Consider the following 21,750-nt stretch of genomic DNA (forward strand, 5'->3'; position numbering starts at 1 on the left):
AGTAACAGGCAGTAATTTGGACCATAGCACAAGGGAGAATTTGCTGAGCAGAAAATGAAGTAAAATGGAAAGAAAAAGAAAATTTTAAAGAAGAATGTAAAAGTGCTGATACATGGCCAAATGGATATTTTTGCTGCATTATTCATTAAATGATTCTTTTTGAAAAAATTTATCCCGTCATTATGCCACTGATTCCTCCTGACTCCACAAAGCAAATAATAATATAAAAGTAAGACAGACTTGAGTTATGGAGAGCACTTATTGGTGCTGTGACTTGAGATGAAAACACTAAATAATTGTGTCTGTCTGATAAGGAATACACAGATGGGCCCGTTATGCAACTGCAAATGGAGATCATATATTACACCTGTGATAAGGTACCCAAATAGACGTGTTATTTATAAATATTGCTGCAGCCTGGGGATGGAAAATATAAAATACATAGTAAATGAAAGTTTTAAGATAATATAATATAGAACTAGGATATTAAAATGATTTATTACTTTGATAGAATCTTCTCTAGCCACTAACCTGGATATAAAACTAGAACCATACTAAGTCCAAAAGGAAAAAAAAAAAACAATGTCTGCTGCAATACAGAATAATTCATTTCATTTAGAAAAGGAGAAGTAGGGGTTCAAACATGTGGCTCAGCAAGAAAGGTGTCCTTGGTGCCTCTGCTTTACCGCCTCAATCTTTTCTTCATTTTTTTTCACTTCTTTTGTTTAAATCAGTGAAGTCCTTTCTTTCAAAGGAAGTCTTACCCAGCCCCAACGTAACAGCTTTTCAGGCTTCCAAAAATGTTTGAGAGGAATCTCAAAGCCATTTTGACTCCATTCAAATTACTTTGAAAAGGAACAGTTACGTATGTTTTATTTATGCCCACGAGGTAGTACAAGCACAAATAATATTTTTAGTAGAAAATGTATATGTATAACCTTAGAAAAAATAGAAAACGTGAATGAAACCTGCTGAAGGAAACGGAAGCCACCATAAACAAACACGCATTGCTTACTTTATTTAGTTCTTCAAAAATGCTTCTCTGAAAACTAATGGTTTTCCATCTTGCATGTAATCTGGTTATTACCTGGATAAAACCAAGATCTGAAGGTAATTTATCAAAGGACTATAGTTCACTCGTATACCAATTTGATGTTCAATATAATGAAAATGGGATTTATTTTAAGATAGAAAGCTAACCTCGTTTCTATAATATTAGCAGTCACTGCATTTAATTCAAGTAGCATTTATTTCTGCAGTGATGTTCCTTATTACGGAAGCATCTAGCATCACACTATGTCCACTGAACTATTGGTCTGCTGAAATGGCTTCCCCTAGGAGTTAACTTGAAAGCCTGAAGTCATCAGGGGTCACCATCTGGATAATGTACTTGGCATATTTTTCAGGAAGGGAACTGTTCAGCATACAAGTAGATCTATAGCCTGACAAGCTTTGGAAGTAAAGTGCAAAAGCAGTATCATTCCCTAGCCTGAAGGAACATGAAGCAAGATAAGTGAGGGAACCAGTGGGGGAAGAATGGCTGAAAGAAATGAAAAACAAATTATCTTGAAAAATATCACATACTTTTATCTTGGCAGGATTTGAAACTTATGACATCATCTATTATGGGCAGGATTTTGTTTGTGAGACAGATTTCAAACTTTCTAAATAGGTTATTTAGTAGAATTAGAAGGTAACACCAAAATATTCTTGCAACAAATAGATAAACCTTTCTTAGCTGAATATGTGTACCTTTTGAGACGTAAGGTGAATTTCTTGAAAGCAAACTTAGAGTGCAGTTTCAAGGTTCACTTGTCTATTTAGTATCAAAGCCCAATTTATCTTGCTATTAAGTGGGTTTTAGTATTATCTAGAAGAGAGTGGACACAAAATACCAAAAGATACAGAATAACATGAAAGGTTTCATATGTCCTGACAGTACCATTGTTAGAGGTATTACAATAGATTTAACTGCCAAAAGAGAGTTCTTCCAAACACCCACACTTTTCTTGTTCAGATATTTTGAGGATAATTTTTGAGACCAGTAGATTTCAAACTATGTCTTTGGAATTTGGGGGCAACTCTTTTAGAATCCCAATCTCTTTCAATCAAGAGCCCTGTTTTATCTGTTTTATGTGTTTGGGGTTGTCCTTATTTAATTGCTGAATTGCTCTTCTGCTTTAAATTGTTCTGAAAAGTTTTGTTTTAGGCAGAAGATAACAATACAAGAGAATGAACAAACCAATGCATCTATTCATTCGGCTTTAAAAAAATGTTTGTTTGAGGGGGGCACCTGGGTGGTGCAGTTGGTAAAGTGTCCAACTCTTGGATTCGGCTCAGGTCGTGATCTCACCATCCTGAGATCAAGCCCCGAGTGGGGCTGCTCAGAGTGTCCTGGAGATTCTCTCTTTCCCTCTCCCTCTGCCCTTCCTCACCATGCACTCTCTCCTCTCTAAAATAAATAAATAAATCTTTAAAAAATAATAAAAAATTAAAAAGGTTTGTTGGGGGCACCTGGGTGGCTCAGTCAATTAGGCGTCTGCCTTCAGCTTAGGTCATAATCCCAGGGTCCCTGCTTAGCAGGGACCCTGCTTCTCCCTCTGCCTGCTGCTCTCTCTCCCTCTAACAAATAAATAAATAAAATCTTAAAAGGAAAAAAAAGGTTCGTTGAGCACCTAGTATTTTTTATTATGTAACACTACATGAATATGTTATCATTGTAAAGGATTCTAAAATTACTATGAAAATGTTGAAGTCCCAGCTCCCCACTGTAAAGATCAACAGTTTGGGGGTATGATCCTTCCAGTTCTCTCTGTATGCATTTATATATAAAGAGATACTTTTTTTTTTTAACTTAAACAGGATCATCAGATATGCATTGTTCTACAGTGTTTTTTATACAAAGCTCTTTTCATGTCAGCACGTGTAGGTCAACCAGGGGTGTGTTGATGTTTGACAACAAGCTCTCTGTGAAAAAAAAAAAAAGATTTGCAATGTTTTCTGGTTCTTGGAATGTTCATAAACCCACCATGGGTGATTTCAACTACCAACGTGAAGTCATTGAAGGTGGAATTGGGAAGACATGTGCACAGTTGGCTCTTATAAACCAGTATAAGCTGGCTACAGCACACCACTGAATCAGTTATTTTTTTCTTTTTAGGCTTTTTATTTTGAAATAAATTTAGACTTACAGAAAAGTGAGCAGATGTAGCTCTGAATTGCTGTGTACCTGTCACTCAGCTGCCAGTATTAACATCTTGCATAACCATAGTACAATTATTAAAAGTAAGAGATTAACATTGGTTAATATTAACTCAGTATTAAACTGGTTTCTCCAGTTTTTCCTTTTTTTTTTTTTTCCTGTTCCAGGATCCTATCTAGGATCCCACATTGCATTTAATTGTCATGTCTCCTTCAATCTGACAGTCTCTTGAGATCAGTCCTTTTAATTCTTACATAAGATTTCATAGCTTGGATATACCACTTTCTCAGAGATGGATGTATTGGTGGTTCTTTTTTTTTTTTTAAACTATATTAACAAAGCCATTATGTTAACAACGCTAGGTTGAATTCCCTTGTACATACTCCTTCATACACAAACGTGATTATTTCTTTAGTAGATTCCTGAAAGTTGAATTCCTTGGTCAAGGAACATTCCCAATTTAAATTTTGATTGATATCACAAAATTGTTTTCTAAAGCGCCTTTACTACTTTATAGTCCCATCAGAAGTATGTAAGTAGAGTACCTCCTGACTACCAGGCACCGAGTTTAGGACCAGGGATAGAAAAATAAAGACATGGACCCTTCCCTTTGAATGCTTCCAAAATAATGAGGTAGACATATCAATGGATAACTTTGATATAATGTGATAGGTCCTAGGAGAAGGTGCTAAAAGAGAAACATCCCATCTCTTTGTGGAATGTTCTAGATAGGCAAGATCAACGTTGGCCAATACAAATACAAAGCAAAACACATATGTAATTTAAAATTTCACAGTAGCCACATTCAAAATGTGAAAAAAAAAGTTGGGATTAATTAAAATTCTTATTTAATTGAATATATATCTAAAATATTGTATTTCAATATGTAGTTACTATAACAATTATTTATTGGATATATTCTATTTTTTCTTTTATACTAAGTCTTCAATTCTGACTAGCCACATTTCAGATGTTTGGCAGACACATGTGCAAGTGGCCACCATGCTGGACAGTACAGACCTAGGTCATTCAGTACTGATTTCCTACTTCTACTTCTGAAGCATTCCTATGGTCTCTCCCAGAGCGGAATATTTTTGCCTTTTGAAGGGCAATGGAATGAAGAAGCAGTATCAATTATAAATATTAATAGAGACCATCAGTCTTACTTAAGAGAAAAAGACCAATGTCCCAAGAGAGAGTGCAGAGAAGTAACTGCAAAGAGACTCAGAGCTTTCAGCCTAGAGAAATGTGTAAGTTAAGAAGAGCTTATTCTCCCAAAGTTAGCCTGCCTTGAGATCCAAGGTGCTTGATTGAGTTTGGTGATCGGGCATGGTGAGATACTCCATTTGTTACCTTTGTAATACATTTATAATTTCAGAGTGTAGCTTTGTGCAGTTGGATAAACCAAGAAGGATAATAATTATAAAATGTACAAGACTCAACTCTAAGGAATATTTGTTAGAGGAGCACTAAGGACTGCCATTCTTAATAAGCTGAAAAGACATTATTCCTGGAATATCTGAATAGGCATACACATTCTTTCTTGCCATTGAATTTCAGTAAAGTGCAGTGATACGGTACTGTTATTCCTGGAGAGATCTGGGTCATGTCAATCTTTACTCACTGAGGATGTATATTTTTATACATGTCTTTAGGAAAAATAACTTTGACTTTGGGCCCAGGAGTACTTCGATTAGACCTACTATAACCTGCATTGCTCATTTGGAGGTGGATGTTCCAGTATGGGTGATTTTAGTTATATTACTTTCTATTCACTTACAAAGTTTATGAGTGGCCAGTTTGTGAAGTTGGTTAGAATACAGAGATAGCACAATCATGGGTGCAATCCTTCAGTTTAAAAGTTTTCCTACCACTCTTCCTGACTGAGCTCCATTCATAATGGGATCCTTAGTGTTCCTCACACATTCCACACAAAGCTTAAGGGTTTTGTGTAATTGCTATTCCTTCTTCCTGGAAGGTTCTTCAACTAAATATTCATATGACTTCACTCCATTCAAAACTTGGTTCAAATATTACCTCCTCCGAGCCTTCTTTGTTTCTGCACAGCTGTATTATATTAATTATAGCATATATTTATTCATTGTCTGCATGTCTAAACCCACCACTTCTCGTATGAGTTCTGGGAAGGTAGAGATTTTGTAAAAAATTTTATTCACTGTTATAAACTTAGAAAAACAGTGCCTGGTGCAAGTAGGCACTCAAAAAAAATATTTGTTGAATCAATCTATAATATAATTTAATACTGTCTGTTCATTACCAGGTATACCCTTAATTCTAACAGTTGGTTTATAATGTTTATACTTGGGTTTGAGAGACTTGCCTCAAAATGTGGCTATAAATACATAGCATAGATCTGATTGGGGATCCACTAGAAGCTAAAGACTCTGTATCTTCATCCTGCATCCAAGGCTGCTGTGCAATCAGTGTGTCCTGGTGAGGCTGCATTGGTTGTTCATTTCCGATTCCCTGTTGATCAGCCAGTACCTATGGTGTCCTAGCTGTTAAATATATATATATTTTTTTGTCTTTGCATGTATTTTCAATGTTCCCAATGTGCCAGGATGTGCTTTGAAGATATTTGTTGAATGAATTAATAAATACATCCCCATAGAAAGTACTGCTGTATCTTTCTAGTGATGTATGGGTATGTCCCAAAGGTCAATATAATTTAATTTTATTGGTCTTAATATGAACAAAATATTATTTGTTTCTAATAAAACACAAAGACTGGAGTTACGTAGTTACCTTAGTCTACCTGCACATACTTTTTGACTTCCTTTCTCAAATCAGCAGAGGAAGGTTCATTTTGGAGGAGAGGAAAGACTATGTGATTTTTCTTTGGTACCCATAGTCTATAGCAAGTAAGTTAACTTGCATTATGTATTCATACAAATATACATTACAAATAGCTTCTTGCCTGTAAAAGACAAAGTAAACTGAAAAAATTATAAAGCTTCACTGCCCTGAAAGGGTGTTCTACTAAATGTGCCCACACCTCTCTATCTGTCTTGATTGGCTGGAAGCAGCCTAATTCATTCTGTGGTGAAAAATTAATCCTTGCCTTATTATTTTGAAGTGATTCTCAGCACATGGCTGAGAAATTTTTCTGTCATTTTTGAGTGCCCTCAGGAAACTGGCTTAACTTAAAGTGTATAAAATATCCCCCTTGAACTTTAAAATGAAAACTACTATGCCTTTTGTTCCTTATGGCCAATCTAATTTCACAAAAGTAACTGAACCAAGGGAATCCAACACATTTTCAATATGGCTTCTAACATCCGTCATATTCACATTATTGGGGAACAGAGTAGATAAAATTTTCTTTAAAAAATAATAAGCCTCTTTAATTGGAGTATGTTAAACTAACCATACTTTGAGTCTTTTGCCGTACTGTACCTGACTCAGTACCACTATCATTTGAGTTTCAAGGGTTTCCAGTAATTGCAAGAGAAATTCATCAGGCAGCACTGGCCTTAATCCAAAGAAAAGGATAGAAAGCAATTAAATGCTTAAAAGTTTTAAGGATAAATTAGGAGGTAGGTGTTAGAAATCTGTAGCTCCAACCAGAAGTGGGTGAATGATTTTTAAATAGGCTATCTGGCTAGCTTTCCTGTTCTCAGTTGCAAATCCATATACTGTATATGAGTATTAGACATACAAATTAGCCCCTTTCACTCTGCCTAGGAACATAAAGGAAAAGGTTAGTGGGTCATGAGCAGATACCCCCTTTCGGTAAGATTTGGTTGATGTTTAAAATTGCAATGAGAAAACAGATAAAAGGATTTCCAGAGCTTCTGTCCTAGTTATTGTTTTCTTCCAACATTATCTGCCCTCAGTGACCTCATTCACTCTCACAATGTCAGCTGCTGCCTCTGTGCATACATGATTCCACAGTCTTGTTCTAACCTTAATACTTCACCAGAACTTCAAACCTCCAAAGCTCCTAGGTCAGACATGACTATCTGGATAGCCCATTGGTGGGTGGAACCCTCCAAAGATGAATTCGTTATATTTCTCCCAGCACCCCACCCTGCCACAAACCAAGTAGTCATCAGCCAACAACTAGTTCAACTAGTCATCATTTAACAAACACATCTCCGGCACCAGTTATCTGTAGCTAGTGTTGGGCTCAGTGCAGAATCCCTTAACTCTATTAAATCATTGCCCTATGCTTTCAGTTACTCAGGCTCAAAACCTAAACCTTGGATTCCTCCTTTTCCCTCGTTTTTTTTTCTATTCTTGCCCGCAGAATATTCACATGTGTACATGAGCACACAGGTGCACACACACACACACACACACAACTAGCCGCCAAACCCCGAGACGACATTTATGCAATTTCTCCTTAAAGAATCGCTTTCTTTGCACTCCCACTACCCCTGCCCTAATTGAGACGCTCATTATTTCTCACCTTAATTATTGCAGTGCCATCCCAGTTTGTGTTCTTGCCAAATCCTTAGGCCTCCAATTCGTTGTTCTCCACACTAGTATTGGATTTATCTTTCTGCAAAGGGTGCTCCGATGATATCATTTCTTTACCTAGAAACCATCAGTGCTCCCCATTGCTATCACATTAATCTTCCTAAAGAAAACTGATCATAACACTCATTTGCTCAGAAAATAGCAATGCCTCCCTGCTGCCTAATAAATTGAATCCAAATATCTAAGTGTGGCATTCAGCGTCCTCTACAATATGGCCCTAATCCTCCCTTTGAGCCTTCACTTCCACTACCATCTATGCGTAACTATACGCTAGCCAACCCCAGCAACTTCCTTTGCCTCAAATGCATGTTGTGCTTTACAATGTCATATTTTCTTCAAGCTGCCCCCTCACCCTAGCCATTGCTGTCACCTGTCAGAGCCCTACACATTTTTCAAGGTTCATCTCAAATCCTACCTCGTTAAAGCATCCCTGATCAGCCAGGCCAATTTTAATCTGTTGTTCCTTTAAACCACTTCTTTTTTTTTTAAGTTTTTATTTTAATGCTGGTTAGTTAACATGCAGTGTATTATGAGTTTCAGGTGTACAATTTAGTGATCAACACTTCCATACAACACCCTGTAATCATCACAAGGCCCTCCTTAATCCCCATTACCTGTCTGACCCACTCCACCACCATGACCACCACCACTTCCTCGTATATACCTTGACTATAAAACAATTAAGTTTTTCAAATATGTGTTCTCTAGAATTAAGAGTCTGTTTCTTGGTTTGCCTCCCTCTCTTTTTTCCCCTTCACTCATTTGTTTTATTTCTTAAATTCCACGTATGTGTGAAATCATATGGTATTGGGCTTTCTCTGACTTATTTGCTCAGTATTATACCCTCTAGTTCTGGCCATGTCTTTGCAAATGGCAAGATTCCATTCTTTTTTATGGCTGAGTAATATTTCACCATGTATGTATATCTCACATCTCCTTTATCCATTCATCAGTCGATGGATACTTGGGCTATTTCCATAATTTGGCTATTGTCGATAATTCTGTTTTAAACATGGGGTTGCATGTATCCCTTTGAATTAATGTTTTTGTATTCTTTGGGTAAATAACCCAGTACTGCAATTGCTAGATTGTAGGGTTCTATTTTTAACTTATTGAAGAAACTCCATATTGTTTTCCAGAGTGGCTTCCCCACTTTGCATTCCCACCAACAGTGTAAGAGGGTTCCTCTTTCTCCACCTCCTCACCAACAGCTATTATCTCTTGTGTTGTTGATTTTAGCCATGCTGATAGGTGTGAGGTGGTCTTTTATTCCTGGGTTGCAAGGGTGGTTCAGTATTCACAAATCAATCAATGCAATACACCACATTAATAAAAGGATAAGAACCATATGCCCAATTTAATAGATGCAGAAAAAACATCAGACTAAGTACAACATCCATTCATAATAAAAACCCTCAACAAAGTAAATTTAGAGGGAACATACCTCAACATAATAAAGGCCATATATGGAGACCCACACCTAACATCATCCTCGGTGAGGAGAAACAGCCTTTCCCCTACAGTCAGGAACAAGACAGGGATGTCCACTCTCACCACTGTTATTTAACATATAGAACTGAAAGTTTTAGCCACAGCAATCGGAAAATAAACCACTTCTTTTCTTCTTAAAAATATTTTGTAAGGCATTTTATTTGAAACTAGAGAATAAACCATTTCTTTTAAAACAAAAATTCTCTTCCCCAGATGGCAAACACTGCCCATTTTCATTGTAAAAAGTATCAACAATACATAAATCCTAAAGAAGGAAATTAAAATCCTCCATAACCCCCATGTTGTGAACATGTTGCTATATATCCTCCTAGCCCTTTCTCTCCCCAGACATCAACACATCTACACACACACACATATTATAGATCATTCTATTCATACTGTTTAGTAGCCTGATGTTTTTCATTTGATGCATCATAATTATTCCCATGCCAGTTCATAATCTTCTGTAACATGATTTAATAGCAGTGTAATCTTGTATTATTTGTAATATCAGTTATTTCATTAATTTCCTTCTGATGAATATTTAGATTGATCATAACTTTCTACTAGTTTTTAAGTGTTACAATAGATAGCTTTTTAGTTTGTACACATTCATAATTAATTCATAGAAATGGAATTGTAGGCTAAAAGGATAAGCCAAATTTTAAGGTTTTTTGATAAATGATGCTACATTACCCTCCACAAGGGTGGGTGTTTTTTTTAATACTCTCATGAAGAGTATATGAGAGTGCCCACTACACTCTGATCAACACAGGTATTTTTTAATCTGGTAACAATTGAGCCTGTATTGTGTCAGTTATGCTGCATTATAGTAATTTTACACTTGTATTACTTCCAACTCCTACCCTAATAGGCATCTATATTTTAACATCTGCCGCAGCTATCATGGGACCTTATGCATACCAGGCACTTGGGAAACTGGCTTAGTGAAGGCCTCCCATGTTCGCATAATAGCCTGTCCACCATCACTCTGCAGTTTCCATATACAAAGTAGAGTTCCACGACCAAGGGAAATGAGAAGGGATAACAGTGTTGAGGACCAGCATCTAATCCCATTGTGGTTGCTTCACTAATGCCCCAATGTCTATCACTGGGATAGCTACAGCCTCAACATTTTAACAATAGCTACTGATAAGGGTAGCTCATGTATGATACAGGTATAAACTCCAAGCTGCTTGGCCCAACGAAAAGAAAACTGGTCATGGCATTTTTAGGTGGAAAGAGACAACTGGTTTGGAGACCTTCTCAGCAAGTCTGGAATAAGTTCATGTATGGCTTGTTTTCTTGCAGCAGTACATTTGTTCGGCCTGACTTGGCAGTTGCAACCAGTTGAAGGACAGCTCTATGAAAATGGAGTTAGCAAAGGGAACAGAGGGACCGAATCCGTGGATACTACTTACTCTCCAATTGGAGGAAAAGTTTCCGATAAATCAGAGAAAAAAGGTACAGTGATCAAAATGACTGATTTATTGATTATTGATTACTTTTCTTCTAATTCGGTTATTAGAACCAAAGCTGGGATGGTTTCACTTCACATTAAATTTCATGATCACTCGAAAGAAGTACTCTACGTGGACAGAATAAATACATGTAAATGTCTTATGAAAGCAAATTTTCCTTTCTCTAGTGCCTTGAGTATAAACCAATTAAACTTTTCAAATATGTAGGCAATTTTGAAAATAGATAAATATTTACAGGATGGAGGTTTCAATACAATGGAAATTGCATTTCACATATAACTACCCTGAAGCAACATGGGATTTTGATTAAGTTCTCTGTGTCCAAGCCTAACATTTATATATAACATTTTACAAAGGGTATATGGAAATTTCTTCTGTTTATAATAAGAAAAAGCCTTTTATGCTTAATATAAGGGTGAATGTTTATGTCAAAGTGGGGGGACATGAATTTTTTTCTAGCGGGGAACATGAATTCTTTGCAGTTGGAAAAAATAAAAAAGTACTCTGAGTACTGAATTGTTAAATATAACCAATGTAAGCTTGAGCTACCTGACTTATTTACAATAAATGTCACATACCAGCACTCCCAACATCTTATTCACATTGAATGATCTTAGTCTCAATATACAAGTATTGAAAATAGCTGAAAGTTTCTATTCTAATTTCTCTTGAAATAGGATTCAGCACACAGGGACTCAATGTAAAAATTCAGGATGTCAATTCCAAAAGCAGAAATTGAAAACAGAACATAGAGCACAATCTTAAATATTTTTAGGAGATCATATTCAAACAGATGAATGAATGAATGACCCAAACCCTACCCTCAAGAAACTTAAAATCTTAAGGGGTAATAAGACAGTGTTACTTTGGCTCATGAGTTGCAAACAAGATATTTTGTTTTGTAGCTGCTCGAGTTACTAATCTTTACTTGTGTTTCTAGTTTCTTTTGGGGGTTATTGGTAGGGTGTGCTGTTTGGTTTTTGTTTGTTTTTTTGAAAAATGTAATTCTGCTTTGGTCTATGCTTCAGTAAAACTCATGCTTAGGTTTCAGGAAAACATTATGATTTGTCCTAGTTTTTGATTCACAATGCAGCTTGCTTTATGTCCTCGTTTAGAAATACTGTCTCTAGCCTGGGCTGACCTTTCCCAGCAATTCCATTGTTGCTGCTGAGACAGGCTGAGGGTCAGAGATGACAGAGGAAAGGGTCTGAGTACACTTGGACTCTGGCTTTTACTCTCTTATCTTCTTTCCCACTCTTTGATTCCTTTATATGTGCAAGTGCAGGAGCCACCATTTGGTGCCTAGGGATTTCTTGCCATTCACACTTGAAATTCATGAGTTATCTGTTTGAGGACAATAAAACACGCAAGACAGAAGGTCACTACATAGTCGTTACCAGAGCATATTTATTTGTTTACTCTAATTCAGACATCTGTAATTCCTTTCCACAAAGTACCGTTTACACTTGAACAACATGGGTTTGAATTGCCCAGGTCCTCTACAGATTTTTTTCAATAAATACAACACAAGACTGGAAATGTATTTTCTCCTCTTTATGATTTTCTTAATAACATTTATTTCCTCTAGGTTACTTTATTGTAGGAAAACAGTCTATATTACATGTAACATATGAAATCTATGTTAATCAACTGTTTATATTATTTGTAAGGCTTCAAGTTAAGTTTTGGGGGAGTCACAAGTTATACGAGGATTATTTGACTGCATTGGGTTAAGAGGGAGGGGATGGGTGTACCTAACCCCAGTGTTGTCCAGGGGTTAGCTGGAGTTTTCTGATGACTGAAATTTTTTGCATAATTAACCATGTGCCAAGAATTATTCTGGACACTTCACACGTATTATATCATGAAGGTAACATTATGGCCCTCGTTTTCCAAATAAAGAAACAGAGGCACAGAGAGGTTAAGTAACTTGCCCAAGGTCACAAAGCTAGAAACTGGCAATCTGATTTCAGAGATTTTATCTACACTGTACAGAAATTCACACACTAAACGTATATGAAAAACCACAAAAGACACTTTACCTAATGAAAGCAAAGCCCCAGAATCTATTCATGATGGCTTTTAGAGAAATTCTATACAGCTATATTTTAATGTGTTGTAACAAGTTTCATAAATGAAAAAATGTGTTTAAGTTTCTGCTCAATTTTAACAACAAACAGGCTGAACAATTCCAATTTAATACTTTATGAAGAAAAATTATTAAGGATTAATGCCATATATACCAACTTGTTATCTTAAACTGATTTTTTGTGGCAGTCTGAACAAAACCCTAACTGTAACTGCACATCATGGTTCTGCTGTATTAGGTCTTTACTGCATATCACTCACCGAGTAAAAACATAGCTCCTGTTTTATAATGCCATGTGTACACTAAACCAAACCTTGCAGAAGATGAAATATACCTAAAAGGATATTTTCACCTGGTCAGCTATATCCTGTTATGATTTTCTAGACATTACATACCCCATAAATACAGTTGTAGGAGCTTGTCTTAATGATCTTGTATGCATTAAAATACAAAACCAAAAAACAAATAATCCTTTTTTACATTGATTTCCTCACTCTCCTAGAGGACTGGACATTGTAGGGCTGTGGTTAAGATCCTAGACTGTGGAGTCAGACTGATCTGGCTTTGAACACTGTGTCATTTCCTGGCTCTCAAGCCTCAGGCAATGAGTTGATACAACCTTGCTGAACTAATATCCTCATCTGCAACACAAGGATAATAATAGTACTTGTCTCATAAGTTGGTTGTGAGGAACAAGTGAGATAATGGTTTTAGTGCACAGTGCCAGGCACCCAGTTAAAGTTAGCAGTAATTATTGGAACAAGTGATTGGAAAATTACCTTGAGTTTATTGACATCCCATTAGGTACTGTAGATTGTGCTTCAAACTGCTATCAGGTTTTCCACAAATGATGGCCTTCTTGAGATTTGCATTTTCTCTTTTTAAAGTTTGATCTCTCTTTACTTAACAAGTTAACATCTGCTATTTCATAATCATCATTACCATCATTGTCAAAGATGGATAAATAGAATGACACTGTAAAAAGAAAATCAAATTCTACTGGAGTTGGTTCCCCATTAACAGTAGTTATATATATCTGCTTCTCCTTAGGAGACTAAAGAATTTTCTCACCACTTAGTTTTCCAAATGAAAGAAAACAGAATATTTGATTATAGACATTTAGCATGCTAATGTTTTATTTTTGAAATGTACTTGAATAATTTCAATTTAATTTCAAAAAGAAGACATAAGTCACAATCACATATTGGGATCTGCCAGAAAAGCCAGCTGTCAGTTGTTCAATAAACATTTATAGAATTGAAAACATTATACTAAAACAGCCCCTACCACCTTAGAAGTTTATAAACTAGTCATAACTCTTTCTCTTTAATGAACATTATGTAACAACTACTTTAAACAGAGCAAGGGACAGAAAAAAGTAAAAGACTTAGTCCCAGACCTGAGTCACATAACATCCATAAATTGAACTAAATATAATTACAGTGTAATTTAGCAACTAATATGGAAAGTTAAAATCTTAAACATTATCAAATCCAAAGTCTTTGTTTAAAGATGAAGAAACTGAGGTCCAAAAGGGTCAAGAACCAGAGAGGAATCTTAACTAGAACAGAGGACATTTGACTGTACCTCTTCTGTTTTCTCATCTGTTATTGAAATAATGTAACACAGACTAAACATATAAATTGCTAAAGAGGTTTTCTAAGGAAGTGTCAAAGGCAAAAACTGAATAGGTAGGGAAATTAATTTTCTTCAGGCTATTGCAATAGAGAAAGCATTCCAGTTCTGGAAGATCAGAGTGTCTGAGCAAAGTGGATTTTGCCTTAGACTTTTCTAGGAGTACTGGATAAGGAACATGTGGGATGATTTACAGCTGGGGTTGTCTTGTACTCAGAAGAAGTCTCAGTCAGTCAACTGACCAGGAAATGTTTATGTCCACATCTAGCTAGTTGAAGGAGAACAAATAGTTCTGATCTCAGCTAATTATTTATGAGGCAAAGAATAGGCAATTGGAGGGTCTGTGTCTGGTCTTTCAGCAGGCTCCAGCAAAAGGGGAAAGGTCCTTCTTTGGCTTTGTTACAGGTCAACATAGGAGTCTTCTGCAGTTCTTATGGGATCCATGAGAAAGGGTGGACAGAGAGCCATATCTAATAAGTCATAGGGGAAAGAGCTTTTAATAAGGTTATTTTTGTTTTTTGCTTGTTGGCTTTGCAGTAAGCCATGTCCTAAAACATAAAAGAATGAGAAGGTTTTGGAAGACAAAAGTTTGGGAGGATTTCTTACCCAGCAGTTTTCCAGGAGCATAGGGCTCAGGTGAAGTCCAACATTGTCATCCGTCATCTGAATAAGGAAGAAGTTTATCGGGTACTGGACGTTACTAAATTCTTGCAGGTTGGATGCCAAAATAGAGCATCGGAACAAAAAGAGTGGATGGGGAGACAGAGCTAAAGGATACTCAAGTTCACCTTTATCTCCTTTATAATTTTTGCAAAAGTCTGTCCTTGGGGGGAAAGTGGCATTTCTCTTAAATTCATTCTATAAGATCTATCTCCACAAAGTTGAAGGGGGAAGAAAAGGTACTTTCTAGTTCAATGTCTGCTGAGTATATGACCATAGAAACAACATATAGCTGATTGATATGACACAGCGTGCAGCCTGTCTTGAAGATGCGTTAGCCTAGACCAAGCAATGACTAGAGCTCTTAACCTCTCTGGGCTCGGGTTTCTTATCTGAAAAAGAAGGGAGTTGGCTTTGTCCGGGTTGAAAAATAATTTTTCCCTCTAACCTTCTAGTTTCTTGGCTGAGACACCCACCCACCCCTGCTGTAATAATTAAAAAGAAAACAGATTAACAGGAAGGAGAAAAACAAGTTTAATAACATGTTTGCGCCCTGCACACGCAGGAGAGACCCAGGAAAACAGAGTAACTCCTGGAATGGCCCAGGCCGCCACCTTAAATACTATCTCTAGCTAAAGACAAAAGCTGTCAGGGGCGGGGAGGGAAGCCAGTTATATGAAGCTGTCAGACAAAGCACAGTGAGCTGCAGTATGGCTGGTAGGCAGGGTGAAGTCCTCTTTTCCACTGATGAGTTTCTAGAGATTAAGGCACATCTTCTTCCTGGTACAGAGAGGGAGACACCCTTACAGATGGCAATTTCCCTTATAAATGTAAATGTCCCCTTACCAAAGGACCTTCTACATGGCTTTTCTGTCTGCCGTTTCTTCAAGATGATCCTTACATTAAAGAATCATATTGTGGGGTGCAAATTCTTTTCTCCTTCACAGCTTTAAAACTTTTAGGGAGTGGAGGAGGGATAGTAGGCAGGGAAACACATTTTGCAAATTATACCTTACCTGCAAAGCACAAATAAAAAAAAAAAAACAGATAAAAGCCACATCTCTCCAGATAAAATGGGAGGGGGGGGTCAGATTCCTGCCACAATTCCCCCTGTGTTCCCCTTTCCTTTCTTTGCTCTCCATTCTCCTCCCAGTTGCTAATGCTTTGACAAACAAGGGGTGATGGTCTGTGGGACTGGCTTATCTCTAAGGTCCCCTCCAGCTGTGTACATTATGAGTCAGTGAATTCGAATTCTGCAGTTAGGGAAGAACAATTATCCCTTCCAAATAAAAGTGGACCTATTTTTGCAAAAGGCATGTATACTCCTGGAAAATGGTTGAAATATATGTCTGTAAAATGTGCCAGCCACTTTGCCATTTAAATTTACTTGCCGAGAATTCTGTTGTAATTCAAATAATTAATTCCCAGTTTTCTGCCTTGCAAGTTTGGATTTCTGACATGTATGTAACAATAACAGTCTGCACTTAGAGAACATTTACAATTTCAAAATACTTTAATGTCTTTTATCCACATAACAGTTTTATGCTGTAGCAGCTATTGTTACCCTTGTTTTACACTTGAGAAAGGAAAACACAAGAAGGTTAAGAGACTTGGCTTGCATAATAGGTACAACTACAGGCACAGCTGAAAAGAGGATCTAGTCTTTTAATGTTAGCTCAAGACCCTTCTTTGAGCCTCTTCTTTTAAAACTTCTTTTCTCAAGGCCAGTTGTTTAAGTAACAGCTGTCTTGATTAAAAATCTGCATGCATGTGGCGAAATGTATATCTTTTCCGTAAGAGTTCTTAGACCTGGGTTCAGCAAGACTCCCCTCCTCCTCAAAACAGAACACATACTCCTTGGGGATTCAAAGTTAACAACCCAAATGTACCTTTCATGACCTCCTTTCATTGTAGACCTAGCTGGAGAGGTGTGTGTGTGTGTGTGTGTGTGTGTATTGATTGTTTTGGTTTTCGTTTTGTTTTTTTTTTTTTTGGTTTGTTTGTTTGTTTTGCTTTTTTGTGGTGGTGTTTTGTTGAGTTTTACCTGTGGCATATTTATATTGGACGCAATTTATTCAATGACAGTTGTGGATCTTTTTTTTTTTTTTTAAGATTTTATTTATTTATTTGACAGAGAGAGATCACAAGTAGGCAGAGAGGCAGGCAGAGAGAGAGGAAGGGAAGCAAAGCAGGCTCCCGGCTGAGCAGAGAGCCCGATGCGGGACTCGATCCCAGGACCCCAAGATCATGACCTGAGCCGAAGGCAGCGGCTTAACCCACTGAGCCACCCAGGCGCCCGACAGTTGTGGATCTTAAATAAAAACCTGAATTTCAGATTTACTTGTAGTTTCACTGACATTTATTTCACAGACCCAGCCAGTAGGTAAAGATTCATTTTGTGGTACAAAAGTAAAGAACTGCCCCAACCCCACCCAGGTAATCACTGTGCATTCAGATGGAACACAGTCCTGCAGTATAATTCTGTGGTTCTTCAATATTGGTTCATAGGACATGTGGATATTAAAATGCACTCAGCTGCCCTTTGAGTCAACCCATAGTTTCGATATCTTTTACTTAAAGGATATTAGAGCCCAGGACATTGTGGTAGAATTGGGAATAATTCATATAAGCACAACAAACCACATGAATAAAATAGTAGTAATGCCCTAACAAAGACAACAATGTTAGGAGCGTAACATTATTATTTTTAAAGATTGATGGCAAATTACAGTAAATGTTTCCTATAATGCTATATAGATGTTTCTCTAATACAAGGTTTCAGGGGGTCTAGCTAGAGTGCTACAGCTTGTTTTCAACTGTATTAAATCACTTTATCAATATACTTCAGTTTTAACAAAAGCTTTTCTAAAGCATACTGGAAACCTGACTTCTAAAACAGATTTATGGAAAGGGTTCACTAGGCTAAAAGGCAAACTTATTTACGGTATAAAAAATTCATGTTAAATGTTCTTGGTCATATATGTTTAATGTTTCCTTCTTGTTTCATTTTAATCCTTACTTTACTTTGTTTGTTTGTTTAACTAATAGACACCTTTCCTGTGGAATGTATCTCCTTCGTGGTCCCTCTAGCCTAACAGTGTACATCTGACAGGGGCGCTGCTGGTGTGCTGTGGGATGGCATATGGATCCTCCTGGAATAGTCCTTCAAAAGCTAGGGGATCTGCCCAGAACATCTTTATACCATCACAGTTTTTTGAGAGAAACAGTGCATTGTAGAAATTTACCAGCCATGTGTGTTCCTAATTCTGTTGAGTATCTGTTTATATCTCTCGGCTATATTATTTGTGGAGGAAGTTCAAACTTCTACTAGCTTTTGCATGAAGTTAAAGGTAATTCTCAGGGGCGCCTGGGTGGCTCAGTGGGTTAAGCCGCTGCCTTCGGCTCAGGTCATGATCTCAGGGTCCTGGGATCGAGTCCCGCATCGGGTTCTCTGCTCAGCGGAGATCCTGCTTCCCTCTCTCTCTCTCTGCCTGCCTCTCCATCTACTTGTGATCTCTCTCTGTCAAATAAATAAATAAAATCTTTAAAAAAAAATAAAGGTAATTCTCATATGTAAAATTTGCTTTTGAAAACAAAATCTTAGAGTTCCAGGGTTGAATGCACAAGTCTGCATTTCCCTTTGCGTAACTTCGGCAATCCCGTAGATAATAATCACATATCCTTTCTTGGCCTCCACCTTTCTAATACCATGATCCCCTGGTTTTACTTCTGAACTCTCCTTGTAACTGTATTTCCCTCAGTCGTTTTACTTGCCTTTTCCTATGTCCATTATATATCCTACCGAAGGTCTGAGAACTGCACACAGATACCATAGTCCCATTGCCAGTGGCTCAGAGAGTGGGAAGAATAAAAGCAAAAAGTTAGATTGTAGGAGAAATGATTCTTGACCTCCCCAACCTCTCCATGAAAATAATATCAAGGGAAGAAAAATGAAATCTTACTGTTTACAAGCATAGAAGTTCATGATTTTTAGTGCTATGTGAGTCAAGATGCTATTTTAACTGAACCAAGTACTATGGAATGCTCATAAATGAAGCAGAAGACATAGCTTTTGCCCTTGAGAAAATCCTATTCAGCAGGAAAGCTGGAGGAAGCACGAATACATGCACGCACAATGCAAAATAACATGCAACCAACTGGTGTACAGAAATAGAAATAAGATGGCTAGGTGATTAAGAGCTTAAAAGACAAAAGATGAAAAGATGATTGTTTATTACAGAAGTAGTTTGAGCTGGGCCTTGAGAAACCAGAAAAATCAATCCAAGTTGACCTTAAAGAGCACATATTTAGGAGAATGGACTAATAGAGTAGTGGGGGGAAATGCAGATGGTAATAGCCTAAGTGGTAAATGGATAATGAAGCAATAGAGGCAGCAGATGGTGACAGCTTGGCAAAGAAAGGAAGGAGATAAATAGTACGATAACTAGATGAAGGGGCAGCTGGGTCATTTTAGTTGTTGTTTTTTTGTTTTGTTTTGTTTTAAGAAAGACTTGTGCTTGTTTGAAGACAAAGAATAAGAAACCAGTAAAGAGGGAGACATTGAGAATGCCAGTAAGAAAAGAGAGAGTGAAGGGTCCAAAGTCTGGACAGAAGAGAAGGAAGGAGCCTCAGAGAGAAACTGGGACACGGAATTTTATGGCACACTGAGTATGAGAGAGGCATATTGATATTGTGAAAATGAGAGGTAGGAGTTCCAAAAGAGGACCCATAGATGTTTGTACCTTGTTCCATAGATGCTACTATCTATCCCAATTTCATATTACTGTTGTTGTTATCGTTATTTTAAGATTTTATTTATTTATTTGAGACAGAGAGTGTGAAAGAGAGAGCATGAGTCGGGGGAGCAGCAGAGGGAGAGGGAGAAGCAGACTCCCCGCTGAGCAGGGAACCCAACACAGGGGCTTGATTCTAGGACCCTGAGATCATGACCTGAGCTGAAGGCAGACACTTCACTGACTGAGCCACCCAGGCACCCCAGTATTGTTGTTACTATGTGTTATGAGTTTTGCTTGGGAGATGTTTTAATTTGATATTACTGAATATTTTCCGAGTTCCTTAAAGATGGAAATTAAAAGCGATAACAAATAAGACAACCCCTGAAAACTGGTGCCTCTGCAGGCTGCTGCTTTTCCCCAGGGCCTGCCACAAGAAGTTGTACAATCCCCTTATCACTCTCAACTATGGATAGGTGGGTCTTAATATAATTGCCTTTATGAAATGCCCGGAAGGTAGATGTCAAGGTTTTTTTTTTTAAGATTTTATTTATTTGATGGAGAGATCACAAGTAGAGAAAGAGAGAGAGAGAGAGAGGAGGAAGCAGGCTCCCTGCCTAGCAGAGAGCCCGATGCGGGACTCGATCCCAGGACCCTGAGATCATGACCTGAGCTAAAGGCACAGACCCAACCCACTGAGCCACCCAGGCAGCCCAGATGTCAAGATTTTAGACAGCCATGACTTCCCTGTCCTTTGGGGACTTACATTCTAAGATATAAAGGGGATGCTGGATAAATTGAGCCGTAACTAGCCCAATGTTAGTCTGACGTTGTTTAAAAATATAGACAATGGGCATCCTTGCTGTGTGCTACCAATGACATATTCCAAAATACTGGCCAGGAGACAATTCAGCTTCTAGGTATCAGATAACCATCTAAAACCACTTGGAAACACATCAGAACTCTTGGACAGGTCATGATAGTTTGTGTGTATGTGTGTCTGCAGGCTCTACATACCAATTTAGAACTTAGAACCATATCTTTTGGAACAACTTTAATAAGCTATATTTTACATACTATATAATTCCCAATTTAAAGTATACAACTCAGAGGCGCGTGGGTGGCTCAGGGGGTTAAGCCTCTGCCTTCAGCTCAAGTCATGGTCCTGGGATCAAGCCCTGCATCGGGCTCTCTGCTCAGCAGGGAGCCTGCTTCCCCCTCTCTTTCTGCCTGCCTCTCTGCCTACTTGTGATCTCTCTGTCAAATAACTAAATAAAATCTTTTTAAAAAAATAAAGTATACAATTCAGCAATTCTTAGCATATTCAGAGTTGTGTAACCATCATGGCTATTTAATTCTAGAATATTTTCATCACACTGAAAAGAAACCTCATAGGCATTGGCAGTTACCCGATATCCCCACTTCTCCCCAGCCCCTGGCAACCACTAATCTATTTCCTGTCTTTATAGATTTACCTACATGTACATTTTATATAAATGGAATCATATAATGTGTATTCTTTTGCATCTGGCTTTTTTCAGTTAACTTAATGTTTTCAAAGTTTGTCCATGTTGTGACATGTACTGATACTTCATTCCTTTTTATGGTTGAATAATATTCCACTGTGTGAGTATACCATATTTTTGTTTATCTACTCATCAACTGATGGACCTTTGTGAATTTTCACTTTTTTGCTATTATAAATAATGCTGCTATAAGCATTCATGTACAAGTTTTTGTTAGAACACCTGTTTTCAGTTTTTTAAGAGGCCAAAGTTAAAAGGGTGCCAATTTCTCCACATTTGTCAACACATTTATTGTCTATCATTTTTATTTTAGCTATCTTAGTGGGTATGAAGTGGTATCTCGTTGTGTTTTTAACTTGCATGTCCTTGATGGCTAATGAGGTTGAGCCTCTTTTCCTGTGCTTATTGGCCATTTGTATTTCTTCTTTGG

At 37.4% G+C, this 21,750-nt stretch overlaps 1 protein-coding gene across 6 annotated transcripts in view; it reads left to right on the forward strand.

Annotated features, from left to right (window-relative positions):
- Positions 1-21,750, forward strand: part of TENM1 (teneurin transmembrane protein 1) — a 785,443-nt gene that overhangs the window by 499,314 nt on the left and 264,379 nt on the right. For 5 of the 6 annotated variants that reach the window (XM_047716031.1, XM_047716030.1, XM_047716033.1 and 2 more), the window contains one exon: positions 10,508-10,660. The exons of the other annotated variant lie outside the window; for it this stretch is intronic. In XM_047716031.1, the coding sequence (XP_047571987.1) occupies positions 10,508-10,660 (153 nt within the window). The remainder of the gene's footprint in view (positions 1-10,507; positions 10,661-21,750) is intronic. 6 annotated transcript variants of the gene reach the window in all.

The sequence above is a fragment of the Lutra lutra genome, chromosome X (genome assembly GCF_902655055.1).
Source record: "Lutra lutra chromosome X, mLutLut1.2, whole genome shotgun sequence".
In the NCBI taxonomy this organism is placed as follows: domain Eukaryota; kingdom Metazoa; phylum Chordata; class Mammalia; order Carnivora; family Mustelidae; genus Lutra; species Lutra lutra.